Genomic DNA, 21,929 nt, shown 5'->3' on the forward strand with positions numbered 1-21,929 from the left:
GAACGACTGCGCCCTCTTGGAGAAGAAATCGAATTCATCTAGAACCGAGTTTCATTTATAAGAGCTTTTCATTTGAATCTGAACTAGCTGATGCCATCGGAAGAAGTCAGTTTTTCTCTTCAGAAACTCGAGTTTGTCTTATCATAAAAGTAGCCAAATGGATGGGAAGTGTGTCATAACTTTAGCTTCTCTTGCAGAAATTCTGAACAATTCAGTCCGCTCTTCGGTCAAGAGGCTGCGGGTTCGATTCCCGCCGTGGGCATGGATGTTTGTCTGTGGAAATACTGGTGGTAGATGGCGTTGGTGTAATTGCAGTCAGTTGGTGGATTGTGAGTGGTGGAAGCAGAGCTGTAGAGGGGATGCCTTCCCTCGATGAGTCTTTGGACTCTCTGGAGGTGACAAATAATAATAATAATTATAAGCTATAGACTAAGCTTTATCGATGATGTTCTTTTGTAGACAATAACTGAATTTACACTCTTCTGTGGCGTGAAGAACCTAAGTAGTAGAGGGGTCACTAGTGACCAAATGTTTCTGGTGAGCGTGGCTTCATGAGTTAGGAATGTTAGGAATTTCACTGAGGGTATATGTGTCAATGGCTTCGGTTCTTGTGCTTTGGTTCGCGAATGGAATTATGGGTGATTTTTTTGGTTCGATTATGGGTGATGGTTGAGATAAGGATTCATGTTGTGATTGGTGGGACACTTTAAACCAAATGCTTCCGGTGGGCGTGGCTTCATGGGTTTGGAATGTCAGGAATTTCCCTGAGGTCATATGTGTCAATGGCTTCAGTTCTTGTGTTTTGGTTCGCGTATGGAATTATGGGTGATGGTAGAGATAAGGAATCGTGTCGTGATTGGTGGACACTTCTGACCAGATGAAGATCAAGATAAGATAAGGAATCGTGACGTGAATGTTTGTTGTTATGAGATGTAGATAAGTGACGTCATTTGTTAGTTGTAAATAAGTGACGTTGTTGTTTTGAATGGAAAAGGGAGATATATTAGAGATAAGGAATCGTGCCGTGATTGGTGGACACTTCTGACCAGATCAAGATCAAGATAAGATAAGGAATCGTGACGTGAATGTTTGTTGTTATTGAGTTTGGAATGATAATTGAATTTAATTATATGCTATGTCACTTAAACATACAATTTTTTTTAACTCATGATGGCAACAGTCTTTCGAAGTTTTCTGAATAATTTAATTATATGCTATATTATATCAAACATACAGTTTTTTTTTTTCTTCTATAGATGGTTGTACTAATTTTCCAATACATTTTGGGGTATTTCTTTACTGTTAAAGGGTGGGAATTCTTAGAGTATGTCGTGATGGCGGGTGTGATTAGATTTTCTGAATAATTAATTATATACTGGTGTCCTTAATCACACACACACACACACAAATTAGACATGAAAAGTCGTTAATGTATCCATGTTGGTACTTTAATATGTATCCTATGATTATTCTTATGAAAAAAAACTATTCAGTATTAGAATTACACTTACCAAAAAACATACGAACAGTGATTATTAAAAAAAAAACTTACATTTCTTTCCAGAATGGGAACATCTTGGTACTATCTAGTTTTCTGAATATTCCAAATTGTTGATTAACATATATTCACAGAACACAAACACAAGTCCGAAAAGACATTTCACTTTTTCATTATAGGTTACTGTGGCTAACATATATTCACACCACAAAACACACAAAACATAGGAGTTGAAAGATATCTCTGTAAATAACCAGAAAAGCTAGTGGACTACTTAATTTACTTTAGTATCCGATTGGTTCTCTGTATTAATTCTTTCCCACTGTTGCCCAACCTTGGTGGGAAAGTCTATGCGCCGTTTTGTTTAGGGTAAGTGTTATTTCCGGTTTCGAATTCCGATTGCTGTTAGAGTATGGAATTCTGACAAGTGAAATTATTATTATTTTTTTTTTCAAATTGATTGGTTATTTTCTGTATTTGACTTTTAAAGGTCATATTCTAACAGAATAACTGAGCATAATTAATAAATATATAAAGCAACTCTCCGCAGCGTTTTTCTACAGCAATCTTTTTTAGAATTTTGTAACGTATCGTTGGTTTCAAATATCTAATGGCTCTGTAAAATAACCAAACTCTAACAGTATTGTGACTTTTCAGGTGAAATCTTCATACCACTAAAATTCTAGCTATTAATTAATACCCGATTATTCCTTATGCCTTCCAAGATTTGTCAGTTTCTTGAAATATTTGAGGGCTTGCATGAACAAATAAGACTTAATTCAATGAATCAAAAAAAAAAAAAATCTCTGGTTACTTTGTGGCATGAAATTTCACAAGGAAAAAAATGTAATTTCAGGTGAAATCTTCTGCACTAAAATTCTGGTTATTAATTTAATACCCGATTTTTTTTTGCTTCCAAGAGTTGACAGTTTCTTGATATATTTGAGGGCTTGCATGAACAAATAAGACTTTTAATTCACTGAGTCAAAAATAAATAAATAAAATAAAATAACAAAAATCTGGTTAGTTTGTGGCATTAAATTTTTCAAGGAGAAAAAAAATGTTGTGGTCTTACTTAAATTTGTATTTTGACTGTTGTCCTCTCAGCCCGACTATTTTTTTTTTTTTCACAGTAGGGATATTTATATATTTTAACACAATTATTATAGTGGATATTCTTTCCAACACAAATAAATATTTATGTATTCTTATTTCAAATGAATATTAGCTCAGAAAGAAAGAAAGAAAATTGTAAAGAAAAAAAAATGTTTACCTTCAAATAACTATTTTGGAATCACAGCAAGCAAGAAATTCATCACCTTTTCAAAGTTTTGAAATTCCTACCCATATTGTTTTCATCATTTGGTATCCTTTAAATGAAGAACGGTTCTGGCTATAAAGTTTGTTAATGTTATTGATTTTTCTCTTCCAATGGCGGCAATTTTTTTTTTTTTGATACATTCATGCTGATTCCTTGTTATCTGCACGCTACGATACCTTTTTTTATTTTCTACAACAAACGTTTTTAGAGTTTAAGTAACGTGATTGGCTAAAATATCAGCTGTTTGTCTCTGTAAAATAATCAAATTCTAACAGTCGTATTGTTAGAATTTGGTACGACTGTTTTTTCTAGTCTGGTGAAGGTATCTACTTCAGATGTAGTAACAAATTGCCACTTATCAGTTCATTTTTACTTTATTCACAAAACTACAAATCCGTTATTTGGTATGGTCTCTGTTTTTAATTCCCCCATTACTAGAATGTACGGGTGGTAAAGTTTTGAAATAAGTTTCGACTCGCAAGAAAAATAAAATGTTTACATTCAAATAACTATTTATGATCACAGCAAGCAAGAAATTCATCAGCTTTTCAAAGTTTGGAAATTCGTACCCATATTGTTTTTATCATTTGGTATCATTTAAATGAAGAACGGGTATGGCTATTAAGTTTGTTAATGTTTTTGATTTTTCTCTTCCAAAGGCGAGTATTATTTGATATATAGATGTTGATTCATTTGTTATCTGCATGCTACGATACCATTTTTATTTTCTACAATAAACATTTTTAGAGTTTAAGTAATGTGATAGACTAAAATATCAGTTGTCTCTCTGTAAATAACCAAATTCTAACAGTCGTATTGTTTGAATTTGGTACAACTGTTTTTTTCTAGTCTGGTGAAGGTATCTACAGATGTAGTAACAAACTGTCACGTTTCGGTTCATTTGTACTTTATTCACCAAACTACAACTATGTGTTGTCAAGTTTTGAAAAAAAGAAAAAAACTTTCGACTGCCAGTGATATATTTTTAAACTTTTATCATGTACAAATATTTGAAAAGAAAAGAAAAATGTACCTTCTTTTCTTTTTTACATCAAGCTTTTTTAAGAGTTTGGTAACGTGATGAGTTAAAATATCTGCACTCTGTAAAATAACCAAATTTTTATCTTCCTTTGTGTGGGGAAAGGTAACATTTGTATTTATGTTATCTGGAGAGTACAAACCTTTTTTCTATACCAAACTTTAAGAGTTTAAGTCACGTTTTGGGTAAAATTATCTTCTTTCTCTCTGTAAAATCACCAAATTCTAACAGGTAGGATTTTCGAGTATGCGAAAGAAATGTTTACAGATAACTCAAAAAATGTCAATAGGTAGCATTAGACAAATTTCTAAATAATTAATTACAGGATATCAGGTTTCCCATGTTCCTAGCATTAATTTCACAGTAGTGAATTTTTTATACAATAATTAAACAGAATTGCATTAAGGTATAAAGTTATGGATTTAATTATCAAATTCTAAACTGAATAACTGAGTAAAAATTTCACTGTGGAAAACACAACAACAACACACATCTTTGTTCATTTAAGTTTTACAAATGCTTATTTTATTTTGCTGAAATATTACTTACAAAGAAAAAAAATCGAAACTTGTAATTACCTAAAAATATTTCACAATATTTAGTTTACACTATTTTCTTGAAGAAAGAAAATTTCAAAGACATTTGTGGTTCACTCATTATTTTACTTTACTGGACACAAACACCACAACACAACACAATACGATAGTTGCACTGGATGAACGAATTGCAGTAACTGAAAAGACACTCGACTCGATTGTTTTTCCCTTATAGTACTGTTTACCTGACCCTTTACCCTGACCGTTCCTTCCAAAATGAAACTTTCGCGCAGATGACTCACAGACATGTTTTCGCATGCTAGTGGATTGATGTGTTGATGTGCGTTTATCTTACTTTGTGACATTATGGTACAAACTTTATCTCTGTGGCTCGAATTCATCTAAAGGAAGAAGAGCGAGCTACCCATTTGTAGATATCTTTTAGTGATGTCACCTCAAACTGATAACCAAGGAGATGAACGATCTCGCCATTTGCGAATGTCCGAAATTGTTGGGATGGAAAAAAAAAAAAATAGCATTATGTGTTGGGTGTGAAAGGGTAGTCGAGAGGTTGACAGTGGTCTTCCCTGCAAGGCTCCCCCACCCTCTCTCTCCTCCAGAAGATGTCTGCTCATCTAAGGGAGATGAGCTAGCTAGCCGTTTTCGGATTTCTTTTAGTCATGTCACCTCCAACTGATGATAAATGCTCCCCCACCCCATACTCTAACCCCATCATCCCTCTCTCCTCCAGCAGATGTCTGCTCAGGCTAGCGGAGATGAGCGAGCTTATCATTTGCGGAAAAAAAATAAAAAAACGCGTTTTTTATCGCGTTTTTTCCTAAAAAATTATCAAAAAAACGCGTTTTTTAATTTTGTTTTCCTAAAAAACTTATCAGTATCAGTTGGAGGTGACATCACTAAAAGATATCCGAAAATGATGAGCTCGTTCATCTCCACGAGGCTGAGCAGACATCTTCTGGAGGAAAGGGGGGGGGGTGAGGGGAGTGTTGCAGAGAAGACCTCTGTCACCCCCTCTTGACTACCCTTTTTCCACAACCTGATGCTATTTTTTTTTCCTCCAAAGTTATCAGTATCAGTTGGTGGTAACATCACTAAAAGATATCCGCAATTACAATTGATAATTGTAATACAATAATCACTGTTAGTATGTTTTTTGGAAAGCGTAATTCTAAAACTGAATAGTTTTTTTTTTCATAAGAATAATGATAGGATACTTATTAAAGTACCAAAATGGATACATTAACGACTTTTCATGTCTAATGTGTGTGTGTGTGTGTGTGTGTGTGTGTGTGTGTGTGTGTGTGTGATTAAGGACACCAGTATATAATTAATTATTCAGAAAATCTAATCACACCCGCCATCACGACATACTCTAAGAATTCCCACCCTTTAACAGTAAAGAAATACCCCAAAATGTATTGGAAAATTAGTACAACCATCTATAGAAGAAAAAAAAAAACTGTATGTTTGAGTTACATAGCATATAATTAAATTATTCAGAAAACTTCGAAAGACTGTTGCCATCATGAGTTAAAAAAAATTGTATGTTTAAGTGACATAGCATATAATTAAATTCAATTATCATTCCAAACTCAATAACAACAAACATTCACGTCACGATTCCTTATCTTATCTTGATCTGGTCAGAAGTGTCCACCAATCACGGCACGATTCCTTATCTCTAATATATCTCCCTTTTCCATTCAAAACAACAACGTCACTTATTTACAACTAACAAATGACGTCACTTATCTACATCTCATAACAACAAACATTCACGTCACGATTCCTTATCTTATCTTGATCTTCATCTGGTCAGAAGGGTCCACCAATCACGACACGATTCCTTATCTCTACCATCACCCATAATTCCATACGCGAACCAAAACACAAGAACTAAAGCCATTGACACATATGACCTCAAGGAAATTCCTGACATTCCAAACCCATGAAGCCACGCCCACCGGAAGCATTTGGTTTAAAGTGTCCCACCAATCACAAAATGAATCCTTATCTCAACCATCACCCATAATCCCATACGCGAACTAAAAAAAAAATCCCCCACAATTCCATACGCGAACCAAAAAATCACCCATAATTCCATTCGCGAACCAAAGCACAAGAACCGAAGCCATTGACACATATACCCTCAGGGAAATTCCTGACATTCCTAACTCATGAAGCCACGCCCACCGGAAGCATTTGGTCACTAGTGACCCCCCTACTACTAACCTATAATATAACGATTTTCAGCTGAAAGTCTCATATGGAAGTGGCAAGATTTTTCATACAGAAAAACATGCAAACCGGCTAAACGAATGCTTGCAATTAACACTCATAATACACCTGCCTCGTTCGTAGCCTTAGGTTGCATCAGCAGTAATTCAAAACAACCAAACTCAAACCTATCCAATAAACGTTCCCAGGGGTTATCTACTTTGGTTGGTTTTAGAAGGCCTCATGAACAATGTTGATAAGCTATTCATAATAACTAGAGCGAAGTGCAGGCTGTTCTGGGCAAATGCTTTCTTACACTGATCAGACAAAAGCAGCTACGCCACCAACAGCAAATCGCAAGACAGTACTCAGCAGGTGGAGCAAGAAATAAACAAGATTTTGTGGATGGAACTTCTCCGACACTCAATTTACCGTTCAGATGTCATTACATCCGATATATCATTTTTTCACTTGATGATCACCTGCCAGAATAAAGCTTTGCCAGTTTGGAAGATCGAGATTAGATGTTGAATTATTGGCCTCCGAGGAATGTGTCCGGTAATACAGAAGAAATTAATTGTTTCAGAAAAGATTGAATCACACTATAGGATATAAATAAAAAATATAGCTCTCATGCACAATATTTCCTAAATAGCAGGTGAAACGTTTTTTTGCCCTAACTTTTGGAACTCAGTTAGCATCCAATCTCTATCCTTAGCCATTACTGGTAATTGAGTTCATGATGTTCGATGATTTGTAGCCCTTCTGCTACCTCGTGAACCTAAACTCTAACTGTTACTGTTGTCTAATGTGGGTTCTAGGGTCCTATTTCTGAGTTGTAGCATTAAAAAGCCAAGTTTCTCGGGGAAAAAAAAACTTTATGCTGCGCCCAAGTGCTACTCATTCAAGAACTTAAAAAGAAAGCCTACAAAAAGTATTACGTCCAGTGGTCCATAATGATCATTCAGAATTCTGATAGGCTAGCGTTATGGGAGAGTTACCACAGGACTACATAAACATTATGTCTTATATTTCATTGACTGTCTTTTACTTGCAATTTGATCAAGTATTAAAATAAAATATAAAAAAAATTGAAACATTTTGGAAAAAATCGTCAGCTATGGCTGGGTAGTAAGTATTTATGGCTGTAATCCGTATGTGTTCACGATGCTGATTTGAAGGATGAAAAATCCGAGTTTCCGGGTGAAAAAACCCTCTATCTCCGTATTAGACCAGCTAACTCACCTTTGGTCGAAAGAGACCAGATAAAGGTTCCTTATGTTATGGACGGAAATCGAACCCAGGTCATTCCGATTATAGGACTTCACCTATATCGACTGATCTAAGGAGGCTCTATGTGTATCAATACAATAACGCGTTTACTTTTCTACTAAATTTCAACTTACAATTAAGCGATATTCTCTCTTTTCGTTGTTAAGAACTGTTTATGATAATGTTATAATAATATCATATTGAGCGAAGTGTGCTTTGACTTAAATTTGTAATTCTATTCAGTCATATTCCATATAACAGTATGTGAACTTGAATTTTCTCTCTCTCTCTCTCTCTCTGTCTCTACTTTTACTGTTTTAACTATTTGATTTATGTTTCTGTATGCAGGGAACAGCAGAGTTTAGATTCGCCTCCTTTGAAGCTTGAGAAGTCAAAAGCAACTGCCCCCCAGCCCCTTTATCTCAACTGGGAGGTGACAGACGAACTATCTGAAGCAATTCAAGAAGCCACGCGGAAACTGAATAAGTAAGTTTCCTATGCAATGATTTTTAAATAGCAACTTTACACAATATTGTACATAACATTCGAAACGAACACGCTGCATGAAAAATATTAAATAATTCTGAGTACTGTTCCGAAATAGGCAGAAGAAAGGCCTAGAAAATATATCCTTTAGTCGGTGACAAATCGAACTTGGACGGTCTTTTTTCTGTAGACCCAGCATCATAGAGGTTGTCACCAAAACATGCAGTAATGAAGACATTGAAAATAATCAGGAACGAGCTATTTGAGTGACGAATTTCCAAAATAAATGCGTTAACCTGGATATCGATCTTATCAAATGAGATTCTGCTCATAATAATCTATTTTGGTGGAACATGGACATGTTTATACATGATGTATGCCTTTCATATGTGAAAAATTCCATCAATAGCCCAGCAACATGAAGGTCATTTTTATTGATGCATATAAACTTGGGGGGGGGGCACCACTCTGAAATGGAACACAGCCAGCCAGCAGTGTTACCAAATTGTCATTACCAATGCAATAGGAATAATGACTGTGCTATTTGACTGGAAAGATATGGGTTTGCATACGTTTCTGAAGCATTCTACGAAGTTTCATTTGAAGATGCGATAGTGTCAACTCTTCCATATCCTCTTTTCTTTCCAAGAAATATCATCACATACAGAAATAATTAAAATCATAACAATAACGCGTCCACACAAAACGCATTTTGTCAGAATAACACAGGTAAATCAAATTCGAACACGTTCATTGGAAATATATATTAAAAAAACTACTCAATTCAAATTCTAAATCTCTTCAAAATTTATTTTTAAAATTCGTGATTTTTTTTTTTAAATTCCAGCATGTCAACAATTCATTATTGTTATTATTATACTTTTCTTGATTTCTTTTGCTTGCAGAATGGTGGATAACTTGGACCTCTACATTTTAAGGTTCACAGAATACGGCAAAGACTTCATCAAATCCCAGAAAATCAGTCCAGATGCATATCTCCAGCTTGCCTTACAGCTCACATACTATAAGTAAGATTTCTTAACTGCCTTAACTTAAAAAATGCAAGTGACTAAAAAATTGTCCAATTTTACACTAGAAAAGTAAGCATCGAAATGAATTAAAAATTCTAAGGCTAGCAATTCTGATATATAAAGTTATATTTAGCATCAGGACTATTTTATAATAAATTGTAATATATTTTAACCGTTATGTTGCTGGTTAAAAAATTATTAACAATTTGATTTGTTGATGGAATATTATGGAGTTCTACAGCCTGTAGGATACCAATTTATGTTACATGTTACATGGAAGAGTAGTGCTGAATTTAACTCCATAACGCGATAACAGGCAGACAGTGTAAATTATACATGTTTTTGGTGGTAAAATGTTACAAAATATAAGACTTATTGTTAAACTTACCATAGATTTTTAATTCGTACGTATGTTCGTACAATATTGCGAATATTGTAAACATACGCACGAATTAAAAATCTATGGTCAGTTTAACAATAAGTCTTATATTTTGTAAGCAGACAGCGTGTTATGTATTGTTTATAGAAAGGTGGTCGAATGTCCATAATGTAGTGTGGGTTTAGAAAATATGACATTGCTATTTTTTCCTTAAAGATGGAAAACAGGGAGACTTACACATGCTGAATGTCCCCTGTCTATCTCAATAATTTGGTCTTATGAGTTACTTCACGTAGAGTAAAATTTGTGTCTCTGAAGTTTCCATCTGCTCATAAAAGAAAAAGTCCACGTAAATACAATAAAGAAATGTCTAATTTGATGGTTCACTTTAAGAGAGTCGACTGCACAGTTTTCCTCTTTATTTTCTTCTTATTTATATATTTATTTCGCTTATGATACCTTATTTGTCTCAGAAAATCTCTTCATTTTTATTTGTTTCCCCAATTATAATTAGTGGTGAGCTCTCTCTAGACTTTTTAGAATTAAAAAAATTTTAATATTCAGTTATCAATTATAATGTTTAAAGAATGCATAGATGTTAAATTTAACAAAATTGAACACTTGTTAAATTTTAAAATAGCTATAATTTAGAGTTCTCCAGAAACTATACCTTAGGACAGTGTTTAACAAGCTTTTTTTTTTGTCTGATGAGGAACCTTAATTGCAAGATCATAATAAAAAATTTCGGATAGGTACGTAGTTGAAAATCATTTTCGTAGCATTCTTCTAGTGTCAAGGCACTCATTCTTGTATTTAGCCAAAAATCCCATTTAATACAAGACAGACTACACTAGAGAAGTAAACGGAAAAGCATTGAGATTACAATATTACCAATATCGCTGCGTGCATAACGCATAACGTTACTGACTGGATGGGTGAATCAAAAATGCTTTTCTTGTTCCCCTTTATCTGTGTAAGTGATACAATGAATGAGGTATTATTGAACTACCTGCTCTCCCTCTTGGGGCCTGAGGCTATTATGTTCGGTATGTAGTAGAATTGATTTTGGTCTTCTGTATTTGCAGTGTATTGCTTCACTGTAGTTGTTGGCTTGTTTGATCAGTGGATTTGAGTGCAGGTTTGCCTCGGAAAAGAATTTTTCAGCTAAGTCATGGAGATGACAGTGGATATAAGGGAGGTTTACTTCTCGGTGGGTCTGAGAGTTTCTTATGTACCATGGAGCATCCAGGATCATTCTTAGGCACTTATTCTGGATTCTTTGTAGTTTTTGTATGTTGGTTTCTGAGGTATGACTCCATGCTGGAGAGGCATGGGTGATAACTGGGCGAATTACAGTTTTGTACAGTTAGCTTGTTTCGTAGATCTAATTTGCTTTTGCGGTTGATCAGGGAGTAGAGTTGTGCAATTACTCTGGATGTCTTCACTCCTGTTAGTTTAATGTGATTACTAAATAGGAATTTGCTATCCAGTTTCACACCAAGATACGTAACTTCTGTTACCCATGGGATCTTGAGTCCATGGAGCTGGATGTCATCCTTGCTGGTGACTTTTGTTCTGGAGAATAGTACAGTAGAGCTTTTCAGGGGGTTTACCTGGATCCTCCAATCTGTTAGCCAAGTTTCTAGAGTGTTGATGCAGCCTTGCAGCCTTCTAATTGCCAGCTGAGGGCTGCGAAATCTTGCTAGTATCGCAGTGTCATCCACATATAATGCTGTGATGATATTTCTCGGGTTTGGGGGGATATCAGCTGCATAGATCGAGAACAGTAGAGGTGCTAAGAGGGAGCCCTGTGGCACGCCTGTACGGATCTTGCGTTTGGATGACACTGTTCCATTTAGTTTGATTTGCATGTGTCTGTCACTCAGGTATGCTTTAATTAGTTTGATTTGTTTTATTGGGAACTTAAATTGTATAAGTTTGTAGAGAAGACCCTGATGTCATACCTTATCAAAGGCCTTCGCTATGTCGATGAAGACTGCAGCCTGTGGAGATTCCAGTTAAAGCCTCTTGCTATATATTCTACCAATCGGTGTATTTGTTGTGCTGTGGAGTGTTCTCTGTGGAATCCGAATTGCTCGTCTGGGATAATTCAGTGATTGCTTGTAGCCTTGCGAGTATAACCTTTTCAGTGACTTTTCCAAGACTTGATAGGAGGCTAATGGGTCTGTAGCTTTCTGGAAGTTGAGGATTCTTGCCTGTCTTTTTTATAGGTATGATATCTGCTGTTTTCCAAGTTGTCGGGAAGTGCTGAAATCTGATGATTGCATTTGTTATATTAATAATGTGTATTATTGCTTTTCTCGGAAGCAACTTTAGTGTTGCCATCAGGGCCTGGAGCCTTTTTGTTGTCCAATTGTGCTAGGATTTTAGTTATTTCTCCTGGGGTAGTGGGGAAGATGGGTTCTGAGTTATCAGTGAGATGATTTAATGATTTCCTGACTTGGCGATGAACTTTATAGATGAAGTTAATGTTAAGACTTTTGTACGATGGGCTGCACTGCTCCGCCAGGTTGTCTATAAAGGCTTCTGCCTTTTACTTGTCTGTGTGTGCTATTCCTTGTTTGGTTTGTATAGGAGGTAAGGGCTGCCTTTTGATGCGTAGGATTTTTAAGTTTCCATACGGAGTGATCCTTTGAGTTGATTATGGTTAATTTGGTTTCCTATTCTTGATTTCGGTGGTTTTGTAGAGTTTCTCTGACTTTTCTGTTCAGATTGTTTAGTGTTGTTTTGTCCTGTGGGGCTCTAGTGTTGTGATATCTCTTTCTTGCTTTGTTCTTGGTTCTAATCAGGTCCATGATTTCTTCTTGGATCCTGTTGGTGGAGTGGTGGAGAGTGGTTTGCATTACTGAGGCTATTGCTTTCTGCATTTGGCTTGTTAGCTTGATTATGGCTATATCTATCTGTTCTTTTTTGTGTATGATGGGTGGTGGACCAATGTATTCTGGTAGAGTTTTTGCGAGTTTGTTCCAAACTATAAAGGAGTGCTGGAGTGAGAACTGCTCTTGATTGCCTAGCCTGAGCTGAATGGGGTTGTGATCTGATGAACGTTCTTCTATTTTTTCTAGTTGGTATTGGTATGGGATGTTTTTAAGTATTACGATGTCCAGAACATCTGATCTTCCTGTTGGGCTGTGATGAGTGGACTCAGTAGGTCCAGCCACGATGGCAGAGTTGTGCATTTCATAGTTGTGTAAAATGTGTCCTTTGGTATTAATAGATGAGCTAAACCAGGCTGCATGTTTGGAGTTGAGATCTCCTGCTAAGATTATGGAGTCTTTGGATCCGAGGATGGAGTCCAGGTCAGATATCAGTAGTGGGAGTCCAGGAGGGCTGTACGCTGCATAAATCTTTAGACTGCCTGCGTTGCTAGTGTGTACCTCCACTCCGGTCACCTCTAAGTTCATAGTTGGGAGGTCAGGTACTGAGTTGTGGTTTAATTAGCTTTTTATATAGACAGCAGTGCCTCCTCCTCTTGCACCGAGTCGATCCTTTCTGTACATGATAAAGCCTCGAAGTCTTGGGTTATTTGCTGGTCTGAGGTGTGTTTCGTTGACTAGAATGACGTCAGGTTTGTATCTGGATGCAAATTCTTGGAGTTCCAGGATTTTATTTGTTATTCCATTTGCATTTCAAGTTACAATCTTTAATGAGTTTGGTTTGTGTTTTCGTGCATGCGCATGTTTCCCAGTCAAGTACCACTCTCATGACGTCATTTGAGGTCAGTTCATTTTGCATACCACAGCGCCCTCTCCATTAAAACCTTGCCCATAATGATACGGTGTGGAACGGTAATTATGTTTTATAAAAAAATATTAAAAAAAATCAGCTAACGCCTTTTTATTCCAGTATATATAGGGAGTAAGCGAGGCCGTTTTTAGCTCTATCTAACTTTTTTTATTTGAAAAGTAAAATCTGCAAAACCCTTGAGACACCTTCCTGTGTTTCCCAACAGTATAACCCTTGTTGGGAAAAAATCTTTAAATAAAATGAAATAAAAACGATACAGTTTCGACGTTTTCATTAAAATCGTACCGTTCAAATAAATATATAGCGTAAGCATTTGTGTGTGTGTGTGTGTGTGTGTGTGTGTGTGTGTGTGTGTGTGTGTGTGTGTGTGTGTGTGTGTGTGTGTGTGTGTATCGTGCTACCAACATTCAGGTTTTTATCTGATATAATCCTGTCGATGTTATTCAGAGTAACTTGTTTGCATAAACGATTTCATGCTTTATATTCGTGTGTGAAGTGTTTTAGCTGTACGATGTGTTATCAGAATTTACTGACATTCATTAAGATTAATTCAGAATCATTGCTAATAGAAATCTCTACGGAAATAAAGACAAACAGGTTTCCCAAACTCGATGATATGTTTTCCCTCAAACAATTACCATTAGGGTTGTTTTAAGAAAGCATTTAACGTTTCTAAAACACCCTATTGTGCATTAATTCAGAGAAGCTGTGAACGCTAATTACAAACGAGACCCCTCCATTGTTAGATAAATCCAAGCAAAGCGGGTATTGGCCGCATCACTTAAAGCTATATTCCACTGTATCAATAATGTCTGCGTGTCATTATATTTTTAAGAGTAATGTTTATAACTTATTGAATAACCTTTTAGGAAGCACTTCTCCAATAACAGTTAATACAATTATGATTTGAATTCAGAATCTGAATGCAATGGTTTCACAATCAAATATCATGTAATCTGATTATTTCTCATATGTGACAAATTTCGATGATAATGAAAGTTGCTTTAGATCATTTTCTTCTTGTATCACTGCAGGGTGCACAGAAAACTCGTGTCTACATACGAAAGTGCGTCTTTGCGAAAGTTCCATCTTGGAAGAGTAGACAACATTCGTGCAGCTACATCGGAAGCCTTGGCGTGGGTCCGAGCTATGTGTGATGACACAGAAGTCACGGTGACTGCTCATTTCCTAATTCTGTTTCAATGTAAATTAGCTAATATATTCTTTACTTTAATGTCACTTAATTAGTTATAACCATTCTTTGATATTTTAATATTTAAAATACATCTATCTATGTACTAAGTTTAAAGTATTTCTCCAACCACAAGTTTGCCGAAGTTAAGTGCATTAGTCGTGTGTGATAAGATATTGAAAAGACAAACGAATCTATTAACGTTCTTCTTGAACAGCCTGATTTCTTGGGAACATTAAGTAAAGAAAACTATTACGGGGAATAAAGATGGATGGAATTAAAGCAAAAATGGAGAATTTGGTGAATTTATAGTTAGACTGGACTTTGCGTATGTGTTAATCAGCTACTGTTGGAGTTTTATTGATTTAGAGAAAAGTAAAGTGAGCCTTCGTAGCTCAGTCAGTATAGACGAAGCCCTTTGGTCGGAAAGACCTGGGTTCGATTCCCGTCTATGACGTGAGGAACTTTTATCTGGTCTCTTTCGACTAAAGGTGAGTAAGCCGGCCTCATACGGAGTTATAGAGTTTTTCACCGGAAACTCGGTTTTTTCGTCCCCCCAGAACGGTCGCGACGGATAACCTTATCCTCGAGACGGTCGCGGTTGTGAAGTCCACAGCTAAAGAACCTCAATGGTTCGTGAAAAGCTTAAGACAAGACAAGAGAAAAGTAGAGTAATGAGGTATGACAGATAAATAAGTTCTCTAAGTTGCAGAATTGGAAGAAAAAGCTGACAAACTAAACATTTCAAGGTGTCCTTTATTTCTGTGTCATTTTCACGTAATTTTCACTTTATTTCTGTGTCTTGAAGCTGAAAATGAAACACTGTTTGAAAGATCTGTTTGAAAAGTAGTCTTGTAAGTGATACTGGTGATAGCAGATCACTAATGTACTAGAAATAATATATTAGTGATTTACTACTATCACCAATGTTCTTACAATAATTGTATTTTTTTTTCTTTTACTGCGAGTTTGACTTTGTCTGATTCATTTTCTGTATTTTATACAAGGCATAAAATACAACACATCTGTCTTGTCAAAAGAATGAGTTCCTTTGACCATTAACTTCATTACTGGATGGTCTAATAGAGATGTCGAAATTTTTGTCGTCTTTCAACTCGAAAATTTCCATATTCTTAAAACCACATCATTCGTTTCCTGATTTTTCTTAAAATAAAATATTAAAATGTAATCCAGTCAAATAATCAGATGCATTATATAACAATAACATACTTTAAAAACTGTCTTAAGAGCAATATTATTAGATTATTGGTTTATAAAATATTCGAATTACTACCTCAAATGAAATGTTTCTGTATTCTTAGTTTCTATTAAAAGATTTCAGTAGTGAGATATTTGATAAATTTAATATCAGCATCATTTTATAATTATAGGATGATGAGAAGGTAAAGCTCTTCAAGACAGCAGTGAAAAAGCAAACAGAAGTGCTTATTTACGTAAGTGATTTGTAATAATGCAAAATACTTGTATATACTTATGCATGCAACGATCAGTCAAAGAGTTTGCTGCCAGATCAAACAAAAATATTAAAAGATGTAAAAAGTGTTGCTTAAAATTTCCCAGTCCAGCATAGCAATAACTTAATAGCATCAATATTTTTATTTTAATAAATTGAAATGCAAGAGTTAAGATTAAATAATTCAAGATCTTTGAAAGCGGTGATGTTAACGTAAGAGATTATCATTATTCGAATGTACGGCCTGCAGGCCACAGAGCTCAGATGATAGCCAATAAGGCAGACAAACTTAGAAAGAAATAAGCATCATGAGCCAAAACAGAACAGTCTATCACCTGCAGTCATAGTTAAGAAAAGTGAAGTCCTTCATTGTCAAATGAAGCACTTCACTTTTCTAGTTTCATCAGATTGTGCTGCCCCCTAAAGCTCATAATTTGATATCTGCAGTGTTAATCCTTTAAACATATGCCTGCGTTTTTTTTTTGTTTTTTTTTGTGTTGATTTTAACTTTCCCACTGAAGCTACCTACAATATGCTAGGTGAAATTTTTATTAATAAAAAGGTTTTAATTTTTTTTACAAGCAAAAGGTTATTATTCATTAAGAAAGAAACATTCTCAGCTTCGAATATAATCATTCAGTTTATTCATATTCTGCGTGATATTATCTTGAAAATTTTCAATCACTAAAACCAACAATCAAATGCTGTTTATGAGCATTCAGTTCAATCAGCATTATGCTAAATACCATTCGTTCTTACACATTCAAGTGTGCACATAAAATCCACGATTCATACACAGCTCATTTCATAATGTTAGTCATTACACATAAACGTCAGTCAATTCAAAATGATAGATTTATAATGTCCGTTCTCGATTAAACTGAACTCTAGATTGATTAATACTGCAGGAAGAATCTTTGATGCCAAAATCCATAAAATGAGGAAACTGCTACTTTTTGTACAGAGCCACACGGGCTCTGTATTTCAATTAGACTTTCGTCTCTTTAGTTTTAGTCAATCTCTACAGTTTCAGCTTTTTATCAGTATAAGAATGAATTAGTGCTATTATGAGAATATTGGCTAATGTTCTTTTTTTTTTTTTTTTTTTTTTTTTTTAAATCTTTCTAGACAATCAATGGCCAAGGACCTGACAACCACCTTATGGCGTTACGGGAGATGGCCAAATCATTGAACATGCCAGATTCATCTTTGTTTTCAGACAAGTCCTACAGCGACTTTCTTCACTTCAGGCTTAGTACAAGTCAGGTAAATCTCACATCATTGGAGAGTGATGTCAATGTTTTGTTAAATACGCTATATTTTGAAAAGTACTTGAATGTTTCAACTAAAATGGTTAATGAATTTTTATAATGATTGCAAATAGTAAATTTAATTAAAATCGATCCAGTTAGCAGATGCATGCGAACGGACAAAACAATTGTTCTAGGAGCTCATGTTAATCAAAAAAAGAATTAAAACTGATCAAGCTGTGAAACTATCATTTTGAATTTATAATAACCTGGGGTTAATTTCCTTTCCCCCTAAGAAAAGGTTTGTTTTGTATAGATGTAGTGGTCTTACTGGCGGCACCTTTAAAGGCAGTTCCCGGTATCACTAAAATTCATTCTCAGCATTTTTTTTTTATTTTCCAAATCCGTATTTTCAGTTCTATTGGTCTTCAAGATTCTCTTATGCTACAGAGAATTTTGTAGTAGCGAAATATTGTGTTTAATCAAAGTTGGACTGAGTGTCCAGTCCTGAAGATTGTTATGATGATGCTTGCATTCGTACCTCCATCAATTCTGTGATTATTGTCAGTGTGCTCCATTGACAAGCCACTTCAGGACTTACAATAACAGATATCCGTTATTTTTCACCAATTTCACACTTCGTCACTGAGTTTTATGTTCTAATGTTTCAGTTATTTTACTGATACAATATAATACGATACAATGGAACATGATCTTCTACACGAAAATCAAACAAAAATAAAGCGATTTATACTTTTTGATGATATCTCGCAGCAGAGTGCATATATATATATGCAAGATTCCCTGATTAAATTGAATAACCGTTGTAATAGATATGGTATGAAGGTCAGCAATAAAAAGACAAAGACAATGAAAATAGGCAGAATCATTGAAAATGTCAATTGTGTTGTGAATGGAGAACCTGTGGAACAAGTAAAACATTTCTGCTACTTAGGCACGATTTTTAGTGAAGATGGTAAATTAAATATGGAAATAGACAACAGAATCAACAAAGCTGGTATGGTAGGCAGTCAATTGAATAAATTCATATGGAATAAGAGAGAAATTAGCCAAAAGACTAAATTAGCTGTATACAAGACAGTGTTCAAACCAGTTTTAACTTATGGATCTGAGAGCTGGGTTAGAAGTAAAACACTTGACCAGACTAGAGACTGCAGATATGAGAGTCCTGAGAAAGATTAGAGGCGTGAACAGATGGCATCAATGGCAATATCATATTAAAAACGAGATATTAGGAAAGAACTTGACATTGTCAGCATCCAGGAATGCGTTAGCAGAGCTAATCTCAGGTGGTATGGTCACTTAAACAGAATGGGCGAAGAAAGATTAGCAAAACAAGTGTTCTCCGCCAGTTTGGCAGGAAAACGACTCAGAGGAAGACCAAGATATAGGTGGATTGATACGGTACAAAGTGCCTTAGACGATAGAAATATAAGATCTGATAATGTTGGAGTCTTGACAAGTAACAGACTGATTTGGAGGAAAATTGTAGATAGGAAGTTAGTAATGATGTAAATTTTTCATGTAGTACTATCATATCCTGTACACCCCTTGAGGGTACATGGCAGGAATTTGATGATATATATATATATTTTAAAAAATGCCAGCCAGAAATAATAATAGCATTACATTAGTCAACATGTTGTAGTCATTGCCTCTGCCATTGCAGAAAACTGTTCGACTCTGCCAAAACCAAATTAGAAAATGTAGAAGACTCAGAGCAGATAAACATTTAATAATCCAGCAGGATTGGTAACACATGAAATAAGGATTAATTCTGAGTAGTTAAACGTCTCTGAAAATGTTTCCATCCAACAGGAGATGAAGGCGACAGATGTCAGAAGGATAATCTATAAATGATTTATATATAACTAAGACAATTTCCTTTTCGAGATACTTTTTGTCCTGGAGATGAGAATAAATTCTCAAGGAATTAAAACATGATTAAGAAGGGCGGAGACCATGGACCTTGGACATAGAGCAAAGTGACACGATGCAGTCTGCAGAATATAGAATGAAGCTGCATTGGAGAATGCAGTTTCTTTCTGGAATGAACTACATCGGGAAACGGATCTGTAAGCAGTGTGATTCGTTAACCGGCATTGGGAAAGAAATTACTAATGCACTAGAGCATCCGTAACGGTGGACAATGTTAGCAGTATTTTACAAGGAAACTGATTTTTCTTCTCTTAAAGCAGACAAACCACCTGAAGAGTACATGCACTTAATAATTACAATACACTGGCTCCCGAGTCTTATTTTCTAGGGCTAGAATTGCAGCTAAATCAAGTATGCAATCCCTAAGACGACATGGATAAATTTGCTTTATTATCGTTGGTTAGTAGTTGACAGATAATTGATCTGCAATACCTATAGCATCTAGTGTCTTCATCATATACTTTGTTTTTCCATATATAAAAACTAAGTTTGAAGTGTATTATTATTTATTACCTTCTCAAAGTTGCTCATTTAAAGTTGCCAAGCCATTCCATCAGTTCCATCAGTCGTTAATAATTTTCCTGAAGCGACATTTTTTCGGGGGAAAACTTCGTCCTTCGATAATACACTTTTGAAAGCTACGAATTTCCTTGCTGGATATTAAAAAAATAATCATTTAGTTGTTTCAAAAGACTGTAGCGTGATGAATAAAACTGGAAACTTACAGAACAGTATTTTGTTTAACGTAAAATACAAACTGCCTAAATAATTATTCTAAAATAGCATAAGCATATATCAGTATATATATTTTTTGAAGTTTATTTTAGTCATATTGTCAGTATTATTCAATGGTTGGTAGTATACCGCCAAGTATTCACAAAGTTTATATTTTTTTTATCCAACAGATCGACTGTTTTTTACGCAGTCTTAACATTTTTTTCTGACTCCGCTGCCTCTAAATTCCAGAAGTGAATTAACAAATACTGGAAAGTTTTGCAAAGAAAGCTTGATGGAGTTTTTATTGCTATTGGTTATTGTTGTTGTTATTGTTGATGATGAGCCTTTCATTTTTCTGCCTATGCTATTATGGCAGTTCGATATTCAACATGCGAAAACTGACCGCCAGGCCTGAAATTATTCAATCGAAAACAATTTTCTTACTTTTAATGCATAACACAATTTGCTGAAAATAAAACGGTTATTATAATTCTTATTAAAACGGTGGCTTTTATTATATATTTCTCTAGTCTTGTTGTCCACACAAACACACACACACACACACACCATAGTCCCCTCCCCCTTTATCTGCGGTTTCAGTTATCCGTGGTCAACCTCGGTCTTAAGATATTAAATGGAAAATTCCAGAAATAAACAATTTGTAATTGCATCGGCACATTTGATATTAGATCCAACATTATTTCAAAGCTGAATGTTTGTAGAAACTGTGAAAGTTTCATAAGCTGACCAGAGCTTACGAAACACTCAGTTTCTACAAACATTCTTTTGTAGTCGGATCTAATATCCACTTTGCTATGTAATTTTACATCGCCGAAATGAAGCCGTATGGCTCTTTCTTTTAGTAATAGACAGTAATTTAGTAATTCGGCTGATCCCAGAGGTAGTCCGACACTGGGCAACTCGTTGCAAAGGTGGAAAAAGCTACACGCACCTTGCAGCCTTTGGAAATCAGGAATATCTGGAATTGCTCGCGGTTCTGAGTAGTTCTCGGTTATCAAATCGACTGTCGCGGTATCGCAGTGCTTGTGTTCAAGTAACCCTTATTTTACTTAATAATGGCCCCAGAATGCAACAGTAGTGATGCTGGCAATTCGGATATGCCAAAGAGAAGCCTAAAAGAAAGAAGAAAAAAAAAAGTGTGCTAAAGTTGCTAAGATTCCATTCACGTTCAGATAACTTTTATTACAGTATGTTGATTACAAGCATTCTATTTTATTATTAGTTATTGTTGTTAATTTCTTACTGTGTCTAATTTATAAATTAAATTTTATCATAGGCATGTATGTATAGCAAACAACATAGTATATATAGTTCGGTACTATCCGCGGGATGTCTTGGAACGTATCCCCCGCGAATAAGTGGGGGGGGGGGTGTGAATGATAAAAAAATCAACGACGTTCTTCAACTTGATTTTTTGAAATTATTAACTTCCAGTTGTTGATAAAAAATCTAGATGTTAATGAGTTCTGAATATTATATTGATGGTTTTGTATTTCTTGCAGCTCCCAACGGAACTCGGTGTCCTTGTAGGCTATGGTCCCGTTGTGACGGATGGATACGGATGCTGCTACAATCCGTGTAGTGATCATGTCGATTTCAGCATAACTTCTTTTTTCAGTTCTCAAGAGACGAGCTCGGACTTTTTTGCTCTTAGTTTGGAAGGAAGTCTACTTCAAATGCGCGAATTATGCCTGAAGTTAACAACTGCTGAAATAACCGGAAAGACCAACCAACCACAAATCAAGTGA

General features: G+C 35.3%; 1 protein-coding gene across 1 annotated transcript in view; it reads left to right on the forward strand.

Annotated features, from left to right (window-relative positions):
* The window catches only part of LOC150110451 (choline O-acetyltransferase-like), a 63,609-nt gene extending 41,680 nt beyond the window's left edge, over positions 1 to 21,929 (forward strand). The window contains exons 8-13 of the mRNA XM_090398698.1: positions 8,253 to 8,390; positions 9,296 to 9,418; positions 14,603 to 14,741; positions 16,152 to 16,214; positions 17,363 to 17,500; positions 21,684 to 21,929. Of these exons, the coding sequence (XP_090254824.1) occupies positions 8,253 to 8,390; positions 9,296 to 9,418; positions 14,603 to 14,741; positions 16,152 to 16,214; positions 17,363 to 17,500; positions 21,684 to 21,929 (847 nt within the window). The remainder of the gene's footprint in view (positions 1 to 8,252; positions 8,391 to 9,295; positions 9,419 to 14,602; positions 14,742 to 16,151; positions 16,215 to 17,362; positions 17,501 to 21,683) is intronic.

Source organism: Typopeltis vanoorti, chromosome 1 (assembly GCF_054136105.1).
Source record: "Typopeltis vanoorti isolate ZY-2024b chromosome 1, IOZ_Tvanoo_1.0, whole genome shotgun sequence".
NCBI lineage: Eukaryota > Metazoa > Arthropoda > Arachnida > Uropygi > Thelyphonidae > Typopeltis > Typopeltis vanoorti.